We start from the raw sequence: 20,143 nt of genomic DNA, 5'->3' as shown, positions 1-20,143 counted from the left end.
TAACAACATTTTTTTCAATTTAGACAAAAAGAAGTTCATGGTGGATAAATGCATGCATCATTTAAAAATATAATGCAAATCCAAGAAATCCAAGGTATCCAAACATACCTGCAAATGACTTTGCCTTTTTATCAACTCTGTCCTTTTGCTGTTATGAATGGCAAGATATGTATGCAGGAAAGTCATGTATCTTCTGGGTGTAGCTCCATAAAGTTTACATGACTCATGAATCGTCAAAAAGGACTTAATAAATTCCAAGTCACCTACAAAGTTGTAAATGCACCAAGAATATACAAGGTAAGTACTGCTAAAGACAAAGCTGGCATTGAATAAACAGAATGGAATGATGATTTAAGTATAATCCATTATTTTTAAGATTAACTTTATCCTTTTGCAGATTTCATTTACCATATAGCTATGTTCAACATATATGATAAATGCCAATTTGACTTCTCAAACATTCGAGAATGTTTGTAATATTATAAATAATATTTTGCTCATTTCTCAGAAGTAAATTTGTTATACATTTATGAAAAAAGGAAAATGTTACATTTACTTGATTGGTCTTATGCTTTCGTTAAAGAAAATGGACTAAAACTGTATTACAGATAGCAACTTACCAGAGTTCTTTTTTTTGTGTTCTTTTGATGTTTTAGCCACTTTTTCCTTTTCATCTGCTTCAGCGAATAACATCTCAGGTATCTAGAATGTAAAATGTAAGCTAAGAACAAGCCGTACCATTAGAATAATTTCTTCCCCTAAAAACTGGCCAATGGCTTCATGGTTACCACTCTTCTTCAGCTTAAGAAATGATGCTGACTCGCATGGCTGTCTCAGTTCAATTGTACACATTGAAAAAATGGAACTCAACAAAAGATTTAGAAATAGCTTTTTGCCAAGATTCAGCTGAAAGGAGATTATATGATTTTCCTACTTTAAGACACAGTTTTCCACTTATGGAAAGGAGCCAGGGGTGATATTCAGGAGGTTCTGATAGGTTCTGGGGAACTGGTACCGGACATTTTGGGTAGTTCAAAGAACCGGCAAATACCACCTCTCACTGGGCCCAGAGTGGGGTGGGAATGGGAATTTTGCAGTATCCTTCCCCTGCCATGCCTATCAAGCCACGTCCACAGAACTGGTAGTAAAAAAAAAATGAAATTCACCACTGAAAGGAGCTATGAATACTGTGAAGACAAAAGCTGGCAACATCATAAGTAAAAAACCTGACACCAGACAGAACCATTATCAAGATGGTATTCAATGCCTTCAATATCCATGGCCAAGAAAGGAGGCAAAATACTGCCACATAGCAGCAAAAGAGACTAATGTAAAATTTAAAGCCTGGATCTGACATACTATAGAACCTATGGCACACATGCAACAGGTGGCACATAGAGCCCTTTCTGCTGGCATGTGAGCTGTTGCCCCAGCTCAGCTCCATCACACATGCACACGCACCTCCCGCCAGCCAGCTGCTGCATGTGCAGAGTGTGCGGTGCACATGGGAGGGGATGTACCCACCTACGCAGGGGATGCATGCGCGGAGGGCATTTAAAGGGTGCACATGCATGGCGGTGGGGGTGCAAGGGGTGCACGGAGGTGCACACACATTGCATTTTGAGCGTGCACACATACGCATTTGGCACTTGGCGACAAAAATGTTAGCCATCACTGCTATAGAGCCACAGGCAGATTCCACAGTAGCTGTCTTTCATTATAAGAGCTCCAATTTCATCTTCAATGAAAATGACTCATCTACTTGACCTTTGTCCTTGAAACTTCCACTGCTAATATCATGACTGTGCATTTGTGTTCCTAGAAAGTGATTTATTGTTGTGTTCAGGATAAAGCTCTGAAACTACTAATCCAGAGTTCTCTAAAACAAAAAACTGATATTAGCTTCATATATTATTGAAAGAAACTCCAAGGATACATCTCTAAGCATTTCAAATGTATGTCACCTTTATTTTGTAATCTAAATTAAATTTTAGGACATCCATTGATAAATATGAAAGGCAGAACTCAAAAAGTATTATGGTGAGTGTGTCCTTGTTTCAAGTTCTTCCACTTACCTTTTTCATACTGCTTTCAGACCAGCCTTCCATCCAGAGCACCTGACACTTCTTATGAAGTGCAGGGTTACTTTCACAATTTATTGTGAAATTCAAATTAGTGGAATCCATAATCAATACAACATGAAGATTCTGCTGAATTCCTAAAAAGTTACAAAAACAGCGTAACAAAAGTAAATATTACGTAAAATTATCCCAGATAAAATTACCTGCAACAATTTCAAACAGAGCCCTAGGAAGGGGACAATGGCAAACCACTCCTGAAAAATATTACCACCACCACCACCACCCTCCCAAAAAAACCAGCATGGATCTGTCTGGGCGGTCTCTGAGAATTGAATACTATTGAACATAAGGGAAAAAAAACTACTTTCAATATTTGAAAAGTTAAAATTAGAAAATAATAATATATTTAAAAATTATAATATATTTCCCAGTAATAAATAAATGTATCTGTATCTTGCACCTCACAAATATAATACAAATGGAGATACAACTACCTTATGTGTTTTAACTATGACGTAATTAAAATCTTGGATCTTAATGTCAGGTACTTGAATTATTTGTATTTAGTCATAAATAAAGTTTAAAAAAAACAACAATGAGGAAGCAATGATAAGAATTTAAGTTTAGTTTGCAGCCTTTGGGGATGCTTGAAATTATACCCATAGTGATTTACTCACACATAGTTGTTTGAGAATGGGATGGTTGCTCATTCACAAAAAGGATACCATGGCAGATCTAACTAATGATAAAGTACTGATATACGAAAATGCTCACTGCAACCCCCTCACTGTTCCCATCACACTACCAGAATACTCTCTTCTCCTCTAGCTTAAATGTTGCCCCTTTTCTGGGAAAACGGGCACAATTCCAAACAAAGTACTTAACAGCAACAACCTCCCATCTTATTTTGTAAGAAACTATATGGAGGCCAGTGACATTAATAAATATTATGATCCTGAAGGCTAGCACTTCGCACCTCCAGTTGCCAGTTGTTTCCTTTTTTTTAATGTTAAGAAGTCTGATGGGACACTGTTAAATACTAAGCAATATGTAAATGTTGTAACAGAGATATGTTAAAGATTTTCTTGAATCATAGATTCTAGCCACAATGAAATTAATCTTAAAATTCAATTTCAAACTAAATATATTTAGTAAGAAAAATCCCATCAGAATGGTTATCATTATTTATGATCGCTTTTCACATTTAATAATAGCTCACATTACTATATGGACTCCCGATACTATATGGACTCATTCACTTACTGTAAGTAAAATAGTTGAAAACTGGTCCCGTAAATCCATCCTGTGATGCTTGATCTTTCAAAGGGGACAGGAGTGGCTCCAATTCTTCTATTGTGTACAATCCAGAAACTTCGCCTATTTCAGATAGTTTTCACAATGTTTTATATGTGCCAAATTAAAATCAAATTACTACTGTATCTTTGAACATTATATTTTGTAAGAAGTTGGGGGAAATGTTATTAATCTCAAAAACAAATAGATCCTAAGGCAGTGTTTCTCAACCTTGGCCACTTGAAGATGTCTGGACTTCAACTCCCATTCACTGGCTGGGGAATTCTGGGAGTTGAAGTCCAGACATCTTCAAGTGAGAGACCGCCTCCTGCCAATTACCTCCTCGCGACCGATTAGATCACACAGATTAGGCCTCCTCCGAGTTCCATCTGCCAGCCAGTGCCGACTGGCAACTACGCGGAGGAGAGCCTTTTCAGTAGTAGCTCCGACCCTTTGGAACGACCTCCCCGTGGAGATTCGTACCCTCACCACCCTCCAGACCTTCCGCACAGCCCTTAAGATCTGGCTATCCTGCCAGGCCTGGGGTTAAAGATTGGGATCCGTCCCCACCCGAATGATGAATGAATGTTGCTTCTATTTTTAATTGTGTATTGTCTGTATATGTCATTACGTGTATCCCCTCCCTATAGGTTGTAAGCCGCCCTGAGTCCCCTCAGGGAAAAGGGCGGCCTATAAATAAAAGCAAAAAAAAAAAAAAAAGTAGCCAAGGTTGAGAAACACTGTCCTAAGGAAAAGCAAACATATAACTAAATAAAAATTATTATTACAATAATTTTCAGTTTATACCATGTTTTCCATTTTCACTTTAGGTTAGCCACATTTAGGATATTATTTAATCTTTCAATTGTAGAGTGAGGAAAGGGAAGCTCAAGATTTGCAGAAGTTTGCTCTCATAACACATAGATTATGTTTTGACTTACATTAGGAAAATGTTCATTCTCTTAATCCAGGGTTGTCAAATTCGCGGCCAGTGGGCCAGATGCATCACGTACTGACCATGCCCACACCCAGTTTAGTGAAGGGGAAAAAAGTTGCAATATGTCATGTGATGACACTGTGACAACGCAAGTTTGACACCCCTGTCTTAATCTGATTTTGCAGCATGTTTCCAAATCTTAAAAATATTTGCATGTAACCGAATGTATAGTATCCAATCATACAGTTAATATAGCACTAACACTGAGAAGTTGTGAACATCTTACAATTAATCTATTTATGTTTTCAATAAACAACCCATGATCTACTGGCTCATCCTTTCAGAGTTATTTCCTTACCAGATACCTCAAAATCTTCAGTGACAGAGCTTCTAATGTACTGCCTTCGCTGGAAAATTTGGGATACCTTCAGACATGTATCTGTCTTGAAATAGCCCATGTTGTACTGTACAGCAGCCAAATATCATCATAGGAAATATTTTATGACATTTTGTATTGTGTCATAAACTGCTTTATGATGTTTATGTCACATAATGTTTTTTTTTTTAAATTGCCATATTTCAATCCCACAGGAATTATAGATCTCAGATTTTGGACACAATCTGTAAATTAGCCCATTTGAGATAGCTTGGTTGAAAAATTGTGCTGACATGAACCATTTTCCCAGGGTAAAGATTACAGGAATTAAGAGTTTTAGTAGTACATAGATAAGACTCTCTATAGTAGAAATTTTTCTGTGATCATTTGATAGCAATGTGCTTTGTTGAGTATTATCTCTAAACTCTTATCTAATTTTGCAACAATATTATTATTGATCTAACTATAGAATATACATCTAATATACTACAGACCCAATGTCTAGTGTAATTTGAGCAATTATTACTTTAAGCAATTTATAGTGACTTTATTTTTACAGTTTTATAAATTACAGTTTTCTGACCTGATGATAATAAGCTGTTGATCATCTCAAGAAAAGTGGGCTGGACAAACTGATAGTCTTCCAATAATAGTACAACATGTTGAGCTTCAATTCCTGCAAGTTGCATGACCTGGAGAAAAAGCATTCTTTCTTTATAATCGTAGACTAGTTCGTAGACTGAACTAGAAAAAGAATTCAGGTTTAATATTATATAATTCCAAACATACATTTTGAGACATATATAACAAAAATATATGTGCTATGGTCTACCCACTAAAACAAGGACTTTAAACAGTTTGCAGTGAAAAAGAAATTAAAGAAAATGTAAAAGTAATAAAAATAGTAATCAATTTTATTTAAATGAATACTAAAATTTAATAACTTTATTGAATATGGTACCACTGCTTTATTATAATATATTGATTATACTCTGGAAGAGCTACTTTTTCACCTGATTCTAGAAGCCATAAGGGGTTTATTTGGGGGGGGGGGTGTCATAAGGGTGCAAACTATTCTAAAGGAGAGACATACAGAGCATATCTGCTGCTGAGACCCCTCCAACCATAACTCCTGAAAGACAGTTTAATAGAATAGGAAAAGAACTGATTCTTGGGGCACACCAACCCAGCATGGGGGGGGTGGCTCACACAGTCATAATTCTTATCTCTGGAACTACAACTACAGCTTCTTTATAGCTTTTGAAAGCACTTGAAAACTTGAGCCATTTCATCCAGCTTCATTGTTGATACTATCCTTGGTGTATAGTTCTATATTTCAAGCCATATGCCCATTGACACACATACACAAACATTGTTTCCCTGAAAATAAGACAGGGTCTTACTTTCTTTTGACTCCCGAAATAAGCACTTGGCCTTATTTTTGGGGAGGTCTTATTATTTTTGAGGTCCAGGAGGCAGCGAGTGTGGTCACCTCATGGTTGCTGCTATGTTGCAATATTTTTGTGGGGGGCTTATTTTAGCGCACGGAATCTTCTAACTGTCTTTTATTTACTTCCTCGAGAGACAATCTTAAATGATACAAATATTTGATAAAACTTACATGTTTCAAATCATTTTTGAACTGTTTCATTTCATAGCCTCTGGAAATCTTGGGTGTAATCAGAATGGCCCCGTGCATGTGACTGACTAAAGATGTAATGGTTCGACGACCCACTCCGCTCTGCCCTGCTAACAGAAGGGAGCCTCCAGGAAAACTCAATACTCTATCAATTCTGGACACATAATCAAAGACTTCCGTGAAAAGTAAAATCTCTATTTCATGGTTATCTCGTCCATAATGAATAATACCCTAAGGAGGGGGGAAAAACATTAGTCAATATACGAAAGTGAAATAATGAAATGAAGCAATATAGAACACTTTAGAAAATATTGTTCTTGGAATTGTTTTTCTGTGAGGTATATAAAACATTGAAAAAAATCTAGTCAAAATGGAACATTATAAAAATCTTTCATGTCCTCTTTGTTCATTTGTCTTTTGCGCCTCTGAGTTAGTGTTGTCTCTTGGCAACTGCCTGGACTGGTCCCTGCAGTTTTCCTATCCTACAGCTCATTAATTCATTTTTCAAGAAAGTAAAATGAAGCAATGTAGAAATGATTGTGCTTTTAAATGTTTACATTCCTGCTTGGCTTGCTAAATCTTGAGACAAATTTGTCCAAATGGGAAATTACCTAAATCTGTTCACATTCTACTGCTCATTAATTCATTCTTTTGACAATTCCCATAATCTTTATTCAGGAAGCAATTTTTAAAAAGCTAGAGTATGGTAAGGTAATGAGATTTGGGGGCTCAATAGAAATGCTTTTGAAAAAGAGCATTGATTGCATTGCTATTTTAATGCTTGTGTTATTTTTGGTGCTCCGTGGGGCTCTTCCACCCAGTCTGCTTATTCTGCCATGAAGACACTCCACTTATTGCTTGCTGAGGACACTTTCTCCTAAAAGAGACTCTGTTTCATGGGCAGCCAACTACGGAACTAGGCTAATGCTGTTGAGGGAGACACTGGCATGAAAATAGCATTTTTTTCTGGGAAAATAGAGAAAGCTCCCCATCTGAACAATTCATGATGCATGGAGTTTGCATTGATATAATCAAAGCTCATAGTCTCCTTCACTACAATTGGCCTGACAGATCTGCTATGAGTTTGTTCCTTTCGGTCCAGTCCCTAAGTTCATTACCTGTTCTGCACTGCTGTTTTTGCTGTTTTTAACTGGGTTAGTGGACAGTTGTCCTAGAGAATACAAACCTCTGAACTTCTTATCTGCTTAACACATGCATCTGGAAAGTGTCATGGAAAGAACTAGCAGTATTGGAAAGGGGCAGCAAAATTAGCAGTCTTGTATGCATCACATCCAAGGACGCGGTGGCTCAGTGGTTAAGTGGTTATGCTGAGCTTGTCAATTGAAAGGTTGGTAGTTTGGCGGTTCGAATCCCTAGTGCCATGTAATGGAGTGAGCTCCCGTTATTTGTCCCAGCTTCTGCCAACCGAGCATGTAAAAATGCAAGTAGAAAAATAGGAACCACCTTTGGTGGGAAAGTAACAGCGCTCTGTGCGCCTTTGGTGTTTAGTCATGCTGGCCACATGACCACAGAGACGTCTTTGGATAGAGCTGGCTCTTTGACTTTGAAACTGAGATGAGCACCGTCCCCTAGAGTTGGGAAAAACTCCCACATAGGTGCGAGGGGAACCTTTACCTTTGGACCTTTATGCATCGCACTCGTGTTGGAGGTAGCAAGGCACTTCCGGTTTGAAAGGATTAGCCGATGACATGACCGTTGTCTGGGAGACACCCAATTGGGGGGGGTCCTTTCATGTCCCTGGAAGGTGCTGGACCAAAGGACAGTAGCTCACCCTGACCCCTGGCAGCACTTGGTTCTCCAATGCGAGCTTGCTGCTTGCCAAGCCAGCAGTCTAACCACGCAAGTCACCATGCTCTCCTGTATGCATATATTTTATATATTCCATGAATGTTCAAAGCCTCCTCATAGCAGTATAATCTTAATATGCAGAACATGACTTGTCATTCTGGAAAGTCACCCTTTGAAAAAATAATCCCCTTGTTGTTATGAAGACATTTTTGAAATATTCAGACAAATGCGAAAACCACTGAATTCCCACTGATCTGAATTCTACTGAGTCTTATGCTCTACATCTGAAATAAAAGCCTCTGAAAATGCCCTCTCCAAGTATATATGTGCTTCTGTGTGTGTCTGTGTGTGTGTTTTAACATACCTTCCTAATAATATCTTTTAAGTCTGTTGAGTTAAGTTTGCCAAGCGGCCTCCCATGAGGTGGCAGAGTCTGCCCAGGAGCCATGATGGTTCCTAATTCATGGTGAGCTCCCCACGTCACATAAAAGGTATCTGTGTAAATACAAGGTAAGTGGAATGATACTTCACATTCTGAAATAACCCTGATGGGAGAAGAAAACAAATCTACAGTATTTTATCTTACCTGCCATGTTGTCCAAAATATCAGATCCCCAATCTCCTTGAAATACTTTCATTAAAATATTATCAAATATATGAACTTCTTTAGCACCAACAATTTTGTCACGGAAAAGCCGTTTTGCCTCATATGCAACAATTTCCAAGACAGTATCTACCGAGTGTGTAAATCCCGCTGTGAAGTACACATTAACAACATGCCATTATACATTAATCAAATTCTGAAATTCTGTACTACAATTTAAAGGCATAAACAAAAAAGGATGTCACATACCAGAAGACAACCATCAAAAGGCAGCAGAGAAAAAAAATCCAAGAATGAAATATCAGAGTCATTTTATTTTTAACAATATACAATTCCATTTACTTTATAATGAATAATTCATACAGAAATCCAAGAGAAATATATTTTTATTTAGGTCAGTGCTGGTTAATTATTAGAGAAAACTTGCCACTTAGTCTTTCGGTAAGCAGGAATGCGAAACAATTTAACATGAAGAACTATTGTATTCAGAATGGATTCAAGGTACATTTGTTGGTCATAAGTTCAAAGCAGTTAAATCTATTACGTTTGCTCACCCCCAACCAATCCTGACAAACCATTTAGAGCCCAAAATGCCATTGTATTTAGGGAATGAAGAGGAATACAAAAAAAAAAAAATGCAGCAAGTTATTATTAATCAAAATTGCTAATCTTTAATACACTAGAGAAAGCTCATTATTATAACCACAAACATAGATATTATGTATTAGATTAAAAATTTATTTATGATTAATAATTCTGTTTCCTGAAATCAAACATGATGACCACTGCTCCTTCCTATATTGCAAAGACAGTACCAGTCATGAAATAAGTGCAATAAGGAAGTATGTATCAGAAGCTCAAAACGGCATACATGCTCTTATTTTCCACACAAAAGCAATCTTGTGAGATAAGTTGGACTAAGAGAAGATAAAGTGGTCCCAGGGAGCATCCACCACTCCTGAGGAGATATTAGAACTTGATCTCCCTTATTCTAGCCCAATATCTTTACCATGATCATAAAATGCCTCTCAGAACTGGGGTACAACCATAGTTTGGACAAGTACAAACTATTTGCAGGCGAACCCCAATTAACAATAGGAACCAGCAGTTCTGTAGCAAACTGCAGTGACATCAACATGAAGATACATATGCTTTAATATCAAGGAAATGCTGTGATTATGTCTTTGAGTTCTAGGATTTAACAAATGTATTAAGATATAGCACTGGTATGATGACATCAATAAACCTGTGTGAGCATTTCCCCCCCTCTCCTGACCCATTAAAACGTATTTAAAAATATTTTTAAAAATGCTATGTGCTATGTCAGCATGGAATGCTGACTAATTATTGCAGGAAATAATGGACAGGAAGACAGATTAAAAACTAGGTTAAAATTAATAAAATGAATTTTATAATGAAGGAGGGTCTCATTGACTGGATTAATGAAAAACATACTGAAACATTTTGTCACTTCTTGATGTTATCTCCAGCTTCCTTTATAGGTATCACTATAATATTCACAGATAACCTGACAAAGCTATTCAGAAATGAAAAACTGGCAAAAATCATCATTAGGTATTCTGACATGCCAATTAAGCCAAGGTTACTCACCTCCTGTTAAATCATATCTGAATAAACCTAGAACCCACTGAGTAAGAATACAGGGTGTAAAAAGGTAGTGGCTGTAGTCATCAACTGTGAATTTGGCTCGAACCTGGAAAGACAGATGGTGTCAATTCTACAGTTTTAACCCTGCCGTTATTTTTTGCAACACACTGTAGTACTACTTTACATTGGTTCAAAACATTTCATGGACAAATTTCCATGTAAAACAATCACAGTCTAAAACAGGGGTGTCAAACTCATGGTCTGTGGACCGGATGCATTCCGTGCTGGCCACGCCCATGCCCTGTTTAGAAAAGGGGGAAGTCATGACACATCACATGACAACACCGTGCTAGTTTGACACCCCTGGTCTAAAGTCTTTAGAATTTTACATTCGTTATTGAAGACTTAGATCGGAAGCTCTCTGAAAAAGTGATAGAGCAATGCTACCCAAATTGTACCACAGAGATTTAAATGTATTATTTTATCTATGTAAAGTTATCCCAGGAAGTGACACAGTGAGAAAGATACTGTACAGTCTGGAAAAGAAGGTACCATCAGCTTATATCCTCATAAAATCTCTCATATGTGAGAAATAAATTATTAAGTAAATGTTATATTGGAAAGCGTATAAAAGGAAAGCATATGGAGAAGCCATGTCAATTAAATGGGCTGATGGGTTAATTATTTCTTGCACAAAGTTTGGATACACTAGTTGCACAATTTATTTTACAAGTCTTGCCATAAATCGGTCTAATGTACAGTATTTTCAAGCTAATATCAACACACTATGTTTTATAAACCCTACAGAAGCACTCTGGGTGACTACAGTTTGGCAGAACCAAATCCCAAAATGTGATTGATCCAGATTTCAGGCAAAAAAAAAAAAATCCCAAGGCTTCTTGGAGCAGGTAGGACAAGGTTGGTATGCCTCACCCTTCCTTCCATTCCTCCACCACTGTGATTTGCATAAGAAGCATTCCACAATTAAACTTTAATTCAGAATTAGTAAAACAAAACTTTGATAAAACATGTAAATTATCATTTATTCTACAAAATCCATCAGATAAACTATTAAATGGTGAGGCAAATTGTTAAATAGTGTATGTTTCATTGCTGAAGGGATAAGATCCTGAAGAAAGGAAGGAGAAATTTATCAAACAAACAAAGAAACAGCTAATCATCAGGGAACACAACACATCCACAACAAAGAACATCAATGTTACAAAATAGTTCATTTTAAGTCATACCTGCTCGTATACTTGAACCATGGATCCCGCTAACTGGTATATTTTTGCTAAGGATCCCCAAGCAGGATGGTTTTTTAGATTCTTGTGTAGAACTGGTTCTAAGTATGCACTGTAAATGGTCTGTAGCTGATCTCTTTCTGGATAACTAAATAAAAAAAAAGGAAAGTTTAAAATTCAGTTACAATTTCAAAGTTTATTAAAATCTAATTCAAAAATGCAAGTTAAGAGCAGAATGGTTGAACGGTTGCTGATAAACAACAGTGTCTAGAAAGTATTCTGTAACAAAACCTGGTGCCTGAATACCTGACCAGATTTGACTTGTCCCATATGAATTTTGAGGGAAAGAATAAAATAGGACCTCCCCCATCAAGAGACAATGGGCAACAATTGTCTTTAGTTAGTCAGATTAGCTTATGTGAGCTACTGGTTCTACTGGCTTTTTATTCTCTAATTTCAAGACAAGGCTGGTTTCTCTAGATCAGGGGTCACCAACCTTTCGTACCTCAGAGACTATTATATTCATAATTTTAAATCCGGCAGACCACTAATATGATCTGCCTAATGACTGGCCAGGTGGGTGTGGCTAGGTGATCATGTGACTGGGTGGAGGTGGCCAACTTGATGTCATCTATGTCGAAGTTCGCCTCGCCAGCCTCTACTCGCCCCTTCCCTGCCAGCCACTCCTTGCCTGACCCAGACTCCTTAGGCCCCCAACAGAAAGCAGTTGTTGGAGTTAAGCAGCCAATAGGAGAAAGAGTTGGCATAACAGCTGGCTCAGTTCAAATTGGATCGGACCAAGAAGGAGGCTCAGCAGAAGCACCTCACTGAGGACTACGAACATAGGCTTTCCAAGCAGAGGGAAGACTTGTGGGAGTGCAAGGCCAGGTACTGGTGTCTGGAGACTCAGCAGGCTGAGATGGTCAGCCAGTTCCTGGCCATGATGCAGTCCCACTGAAAAAAGGCCCTCCGGCTCTTCACCACCAGCAGCACTTTCCTCCAGCCATCGTCCAAAGTGCCACAGCAGGAGACTGAAGCAGGTCCCAAGTCGGAATTTCTGCCCCCCTTGTGCCTCGCACAAAAAGACCCTGAAGGGGGAGACTCTCTTCAGCAACACAAACATTCATAGTTTGAGGATCCCCCAAGGTGGAGCAGTGGTTAAATGCAGCACTGCAGGCTACTGCTAGATCAGCAGTTCAGCGGTTCAAATCTCACCGGCTCAGGGTTGACTCAGCCTTCCATCCTTCCGAGGTGGGTAAAATGAGGACCCAGATTGTTGGGGGCAATATGCTGACTCTCTGTAAACCGCTTAGAGAGGGCTGAAAGCCCTATGAAGCGGTATATAAGTCTACTGCTATTGCTATTGCTATTGCTATCCCTGATTTAGTGTAATATAAAAAATGCAAATAATTTTTCTGCGGACCACCAAAATTTTCTCGCAGACCACTAGTTGGTGACCGCTGCTCTAGGCATTTTCCTCCTTAAAACCTTAAAGTTGACAGGTAACAGTTTTCCCAAATTTGCTAAACTTTTTCAATTATATTACAATATACCCAGAAATAGGTGCTGTACCTCCAGTGAGAAATGATGTGCATTTAGATTAAATACTGAAGTTACTCTTGAGATTGTAAAGAGAGAGAGGGACAGATAGGTGTACATAGATGCTTACTCAATCGCACAAAGACGGACTATAGAAGTAAACCTGGAAGTAAGTTTATGTCTTCCCACTGTTCCTCCAGCAGACATGGATGCCACAATTTGGATGTTTTCCAACCCCACCCACTCAAGATTTTCATCATAAAATCCTTGATATGTAAGCACCTTGGAAATTAAAACAACAAATATGAGTAATGTTTAACATCTCTAAGATACACTATTTGGATTATGCAAATAGCATTAAAATAATACATTCTTATCAGCTATGACCATTATGGATCAGATTCCCAAAATTTAAAAAAACACCAAGAAAGATGCCAGGATGTATGCAATTATAACAATTTATTAGATGGTCCCAATCTAAGCATCAAAGCAAGGTAGTTAGTCAATGGATCTGACGTAAAGATACCACCTGGGGTAGCTCCTATAACCTCTAATTCATTCTTCTGTTCCTGGGCATGTGCACTCCAACTCAGGAGATTAATTTTAAAAAAGTTTACTATTCACCTTGATCAAATTCCAGTAAAGGGCAAAGAGGAAAGGAATACAAAAATAGATAATGGGGTAATCCTGCTGAAAGGAATAATAGTGCAGGCTGTTTGTCTTGCCAAATAGCAGTGGCAAGATGGGAGCCATGCCAGAGGTGAAAGCAATAAGCAATTAACTTATTAGGGTCAAAACCGAGAGCCTGTTAATAACCAGAATCAGCGCAGCAAGACGGAAGCTATTCGAGAAGTGAATAATATAATAAAATAACATTACTGTCAGAACTTTTTTTAAAAAAATACTAGAAATATTAAATGGAGTTTTTGCTGAAAAAAGAAAAAAACTGAATTGATGATTTTTGGATTTGAAGATATAGATTAAACAAGGAGGTGAAGGGATCTGCAAAATATTTAAGAAGGAAGAAGTAGAATACGATTGTCATCTGTTGAAAAGAATATCAGAGGTTACTTATTTATTTCTTTAAAACTTCTTGCAATTTGTAGGTTTTCTTTTTCTTTTTCTCTCTTATTCAATTAGATTATTAAAACTCTTAATAAATATAAATTTAAAAATAAAGGTTGGAGTAGAAGGAGTCTTAATTTGGATTTGCATTTGTTAAGCAAGCAGTGCACTGGGGAAAATGCTACACAGGAAGAGATGTCTTATATAAGTAATTTCCCTGCATTAAGAAAGAGGCCGGGGGGGGGGGGGGGAGCCTCGGATCAGTCATTTAAAATAAAATAACAATATTATTAAAGCTACAATGGCACTGAAAAAAGTCCCTTATGACTGTTTCTCATACCTACAACTGTTGTCATGTCTCTGTAGTTATGTGATCAAAATTCAGACACTTGGCAACCAACATGTATTGACAATGGTTGCAGGGGGCTTCCAGCAAGCAAAGTCATTGGGAGAAGCCAGCTTTGCTTAACAACCACATGGTTCATTTTATTATTGTGATGATTCATTTAATGACTATAGCAGAAATCCATAAAATCAGGCATTACTCACTGAATAACTACATCCCTTAGTAACAGAGGCTCTGGTCCCAATTGTGGTGGTAACTCAAAGACTATCTATATACTTCTTATCGGGGTGGGCTTCAAAAATTTCAAGAACAGGTTCTCTTCCTGATTGCTGGGTGGGTGTGGCCATGGTGGGTGTGGTCTAGTCGGTCTCCTGCACCACGGGGGGGGGGTGCCTTCCCCATGCTCTGGAGACTTTAAGCGAGCCTCTGGGAGGGCGATAACCACTTTCCCCAGACTCCGGAGGATCTCTGGAGCTTCCGGGAGGCCTGTTTTTCTCCCTCCCCAAGCCTCAGTGTGGGCCCTCCACTTACCTCGCATCCAAAATGAGCAGCGTGGAGACTCCTGGGAGGGGAGGGGCAGGGTGGGCAGGGCTAGCTAGGGGTGGGATTTGGAGGTTCTCCGAAGTGGCCATAACGTTCACTATGGGTTCTCCTGAATTAGGACGAACCCATAGCAACCCACCCCTGCTTTCTGTCATATTATAAACCTAACATTTAATATCAGAAATATGAAAAATATCTGAGGGAACAATTAAATAAACTTATTTTTAAAAAGTTTAAAAAAACTTATCTTCAACAAAGAACAAGCTATCAGCAAAATAAGACACAGTGTTTTAAAGGTAAAGAAAATGCAAGATGAAACATTGTAATTTTGGGGGGGGATTTATATAAATGTTAACAGATACAGAATTCCGTTCTATTCCACACAACTATTAAAAAAATGAAGAACATTATTCTACTCACCTGCTGTAGGAAAGCCACCAATGTGCTTGTTCCCCATTTGTCTGGCTTAGGCAAATTTATATCTTTCAGATATAAAACCAGCCTTTCACAATCCTTTGGCCTATATACTCGTCCCATATTAGTGCTAATTACTAAACATGTCTGACTTAATTTTTGCAGAAGATGCCGAGATGTAGTCTGTGCACTGCAATGTACTGTAGCAATCTGAGTAGATCGAAGCTGGGAAAAGGCATAACGGAGTAGCATTCTATAAAAATCAAAAAATAAAATAAAATATTTACAGAAATTATATAAAGTATGCCTTAGGCTTGTGAACTCTATGCAACTGATATAAAATCTTGTATTCATGAACATGTACTTTTCCCCCCCCCACACACACACAAAATGGAACATGTACTTCCCCCAAAAGAAATGGAATAAAATTGTTAGAAATGTATATTATTCAGATGTATGTATGTATGTATGTATGTATGCATGCATGTCTGTCTGTCTGTCTGTATGTATGTATGTATGTATGTATGTATTTATTTATTTATTTATGTATGTTTCACTCTATATCATTCCCAAAACAAAGAGACAATTGTGATTCTAAAACATAGTTGCTGCTTAGTATTACACTTTGCTTTATTGCTTTTGCTTTATTGCCTTGAATTAATTGCTTTCACTTAAGTTCTTTTGGGAATTTTTCTATTATCCAATTAGTTCACTGCTAGATTAAATACCATCCTTTTTTTCTTTGCCATCCGATATATTATTGGTTTTAAATCCAAGACAGTTACTGATTTTATTTTGTGACTTTGAGCTGGGCATAATCTCATGCTCCAATATATTCTATAACATTAATTAGGTAAAGTTTATTACTGGTAGAGATCAATATCATAAAATGAATAAGCATATCTGATATGAAAAAGTAAAATAGAATGTAGACTTATGCATCCAGAGGAAAGGCAGGATATCATGGCTAGTATCCTGTAATTTTAAGCTATAGAATATACTCGTGACAAAAACTTTAATTTCCAAGAACACTTCCAGCAGTATAATTTTTAACAGCACCACAACAGTATTTTAAATAATGTGAAAACATAAATTCTTACCCTTTACCACATCCTTCAGGTCCAACAAGAAGAAATGGTTGCTTGCTATCAAACCCTAACCAAGGCTTAAAATAATCTAATCCTCTTTGCATATCAGGTGTTTGAATTACTGGAAGCGTCTGAGTATTGCTGAAATCATCTGCTGTAAGGTTTTCAGGCTTTTTCAGTTGGTAGGATACTAGCTGTTGACTATCAGGATCAAAGAAGGTATCCATTGGTTTGTTGGGGTTTGGAGGGGATTCTCGGGCCCAGGAAAAAACCTAAACACATATTTTCATAAGACTAAAATTAAAATATTTTTTTCAAATAAGTGTCCCTATTTTGTGAATTATTTTTCAAATAAGCAAAGATAAAGCATAACATCCAGAGTATATAGTATAAGTTCAATGCTAGGAAGAACAAAAAAAAATTGACTATTAGATTCTCCACTGCTGGTGGCCTCATCAGACCAAAGTTTCTGTAATGTCCCATATTTATGTCTTTAATTAAAATAAATAAAATGCACTGCTTAAAGAAAAAAAAATTTTTTTTAACCTAAGCACAAAAAAGATCATAAGTTTTCATCTCATGAAAAATCCCCCTCCCCCCCCAAAAAAATGTCTTGCTGATACTGGATTTGAAAAGATAAAAGGTACATCTACAGTACAAACTGCATGTGAAAATCTTCACTGACATCTTCATTAGTATTGGGAATTATAACAAAGAAAATTGAACTTACTTGAAGTCACCAGGCAGAGAAACTTGATTTGTCATCTAAAAGTTATACGGTACTATGTATTAACACATTTTCCCATTACAGTTTTGAAAGAATCCCTACTTAATTTGATATTTAGATTGGACAGTTACATATTTTATAATTGAATGCTAATGCAATTTCTAACAAAAAAGATCCTTTCTGTAGCTAATGAATGAAAATGCTAATGATCTGCTCTGTTGTACCAATAATTACCTCTTTGGTAAATTCTTGCCGTGATTTCATATTGAGATTTCCCCCAAGTCCTCTTATCAGGCTTATTATAAACTGTCCACGTTCAGTGCATCCATGAAGATGGGACAACCCATTCATCACAGTTCCAACCAAACTTGTTTCTATCACATAGTCGTTCTGTAAAATACAAAATGCCCTAAGTATTCCAATAGGACAATTTTAATGGAGACTTTTTAGCAGAAATAAAATACACACCTATATTTACTATTTATTATCATTCTGATAATAATTATTCTAACAGTGATCTTAAACAACATTTATACTATTTCTGCTATTTTAAAATGTTTCTTTTGATATATGCATAAGAGCTATTCACTGGTATCTCGGTACCCATTGGTAATTCGTTCCGAAATACCTGGCAAATACTAAAACCAATGTGTACCGAGAAAACCACGTGACTTACCACATGACCTGCTATTTTGACCAGAAGAAATAGTGAGTCATTAGGCAGCCAATGTGAGCAGGTTCTTCCTTGTGTGTCAATTACTGGGAGAATGACAAGGGCCGGGACAAGATTTTTGATTCAAAACACGTTGAATACCAAATTCAACGCATTTTGAAGCATTTGGGTACTGAAGTATGAATAAAGTAATTTATTCCCTCAGCAAGACCCAATCCTGCTTAGTTTCCAAACACAGACCAGGTGGCTACCTGCTGCCACCTGCTGATAATAAAGCATCATTAATAAAGTGGCATTTCGCAGATGCAGATAAACTGTTACAAAGATGCAAACAAAACAAAGAGTGAATGAGGAAGAAATCTAGTTCAGTCAGAAAAAAATAGTCAACTAGAACATATTAATACAAATGACAGAAAATGTACAGCTCACCTGCTTTAGTACCCAATTTAAAGCTTTCTCAAAATAATCTCCAATCCAGTTTTTAAGATTGTGTCTGCATTCTTCAGGTTGGTTTCTCAACCAGGATTTGATCAGTGAATTAAGATCAGTATCTTCATCGCTAGAAGGAGATATACTTCAATTAAAGCAACACATTTTGAACAATTGAAATATAAATATTTTGTAGTAAATAGCTCTCATTCATAAGTATTACAACAAAATTAAATGTGCGGCTACTGGGATGTATTTCAATAAAGCTTATTCCCAGAGAACACACTCAGCAAACAAATAAACAAGAAATAAATAGAAAATATAAGCAAAAAGTAAAACTATCTAAATGAGCAAAGTAAAATGAAAAATGAATAGAATATCCATAGCACTTCTACCCTGGCTTCTCTGCCTACTGTATCCTTTTCCACAGACTTTGAGATATTATTTCCTGGAAATCTACTATCAGGCAATACTTTATTTTGGATTTTAAAAAGCTATAGACTAATATAATAAAATGGTCTTTACAATTTGTTCAGATATCATGATATGTTGAGTTAAATATATTTAAATATATAGACACTATTTCAGTGGCTTTAAATTGGTAGTTAAAGGTTCTACTGCTGACATATTTCAAATATCTAAGAAGGACCTGTTGTTAAGTGATTCAGCAGATGTGGACCTGCTGATAGGCCTTCTAGTGATGCCCCATTTAATAAACTTAACATTTAATAAACAGTTTATTTTTCAGAGCTTTGGCAGCTCCCAATACACCTTGCTTTGGGCAAGTAAACTAAGTAGGAAATGTTCTTTTGGCTGGTAGCTCGGTTGGTAAAGTCTTTAATATATTGAGCCCTGGTGGTACAGTAGTTAGAATGCAGTTTTGCAGACAAACTCTGCCCATAGCCTGGAGTTTGATCCTGACAGGAGCTCAAGGTTGACTCAACCTTCCATCCTTCCAAGGTCTGTAAAATGAGGGGTCAGATTGTTGGGGTCAATATGCAGACATTGTAAACTGTTCAGAAAGTGCTATAAAGAACTATGGAAAAAATATGTAAGTACTATTGTTACATTCAATTAATTGTTAATATTTTAATTGTTCTGTTGATTGTGTTATATTTCAAATTGTTGTATGCTGTTTAGAATCTATATGGATTGAAGCATGAATATTTTAAAGAAAAAATAAAAATAAATAATTTCAACAATATGGTAATTGTAACGAAGTTTTATGTTAAACTATTTTAAATTACCTAAGGAAAATCATTCCCATTCGAGATATTGTGGCAGGAGAAGCACAGCTCAAGTCATGAGTTTCAAAAAGAAAGTTAACATTTGGACCAAACTGAATTCTTTCTCCACTAGGCATAGTAAGTAGTCGATTATCATCAAGGACAGAATTCAGAGATTCAATCCATTCAGGATCTATGTCACCATCACAGATTATCCACGAAGTAACATCTGTTTACAGGACATAATAAAACATTTCAAGTTTATTAAAATTTATAACAGTTTTTTAGAATGAATTCAAATTTTCTTTATTCTCATGGAATGTATATGATTAAGAAAGGAACAATCTGTTTCTTACAAGGATATTTTTTTTTATTTATATGAATGAAACTCATTTAATAAATATAAATAGAATCAGATTGCTATATTCTACATAAGTAGAATAAGTTCTACTTAAGTTCTACATAAATTCGAATAAATTCTTATTGATCATTAGGCTTTACT

General features: G+C 36.8%; 1 protein-coding gene across 2 annotated transcripts in view; it reads right to left on the bottom strand.

The window, feature by feature from the left end:
- Positions 1 to 20,143, bottom strand: part of DYNC2H1 (dynein cytoplasmic 2 heavy chain 1) — a 151,483-nt gene that overhangs the window by 91,005 nt on the left and 40,335 nt on the right. Inside the window, exons 39-54 of one of the 2 annotated variants that reach the window (XM_087721147.1) lie at positions 19,663 to 19,870; positions 18,416 to 18,545; positions 17,548 to 17,703; positions 16,599 to 16,858; positions 15,505 to 15,751; positions 13,261 to 13,412; positions 11,595 to 11,739; positions 10,351 to 10,453; positions 8,722 to 8,889; positions 8,500 to 8,630; positions 6,309 to 6,557; positions 5,271 to 5,379; positions 3,345 to 3,458; positions 2,076 to 2,218; positions 621 to 702; positions 109 to 263 (exon numbers count right to left, since the gene is read on the bottom strand). In XM_087721147.1, coding sequence (XP_087577273.1) covers positions 109 to 263; positions 621 to 702; positions 2,076 to 2,218; positions 3,345 to 3,458; positions 5,271 to 5,379; positions 6,309 to 6,557; positions 8,500 to 8,630; positions 8,722 to 8,889; positions 10,351 to 10,453; positions 11,595 to 11,739; positions 13,261 to 13,412; positions 15,505 to 15,751; positions 16,599 to 16,858; positions 17,548 to 17,703; positions 18,416 to 18,545; positions 19,663 to 19,870 — 2,552 coding nt within the window. The remainder of the gene's footprint in view (positions 1 to 108; positions 264 to 620; positions 703 to 2,075; positions 2,219 to 3,344; positions 3,459 to 5,270; positions 5,380 to 6,308; positions 6,558 to 8,499; positions 8,631 to 8,721; positions 8,890 to 10,350; positions 10,454 to 11,594; positions 11,740 to 13,260; positions 13,413 to 15,504; positions 15,752 to 16,598; positions 16,859 to 17,547; positions 17,704 to 18,415; positions 18,546 to 19,662; positions 19,871 to 20,143) is intronic. The other variant, XM_087721148.1, reaches the window with a different exon arrangement.

The sequence above is a fragment of the Thamnophis sirtalis genome, unplaced genomic scaffold (genome assembly GCF_051295495.1).
Source record: "Thamnophis sirtalis isolate CommonGarterSnake01/CBP01778 unplaced genomic scaffold, rThaSir2_p1.2 scaffold_8, whole genome shotgun sequence".
In the NCBI taxonomy this organism is placed as follows: domain Eukaryota; kingdom Metazoa; phylum Chordata; class Lepidosauria; order Squamata; family Natricidae; genus Thamnophis; species Thamnophis sirtalis.
Note: the sequence above shows the minus strand (reverse complement) of the source record. Positions and strands in the feature narration are given on the sequence as shown.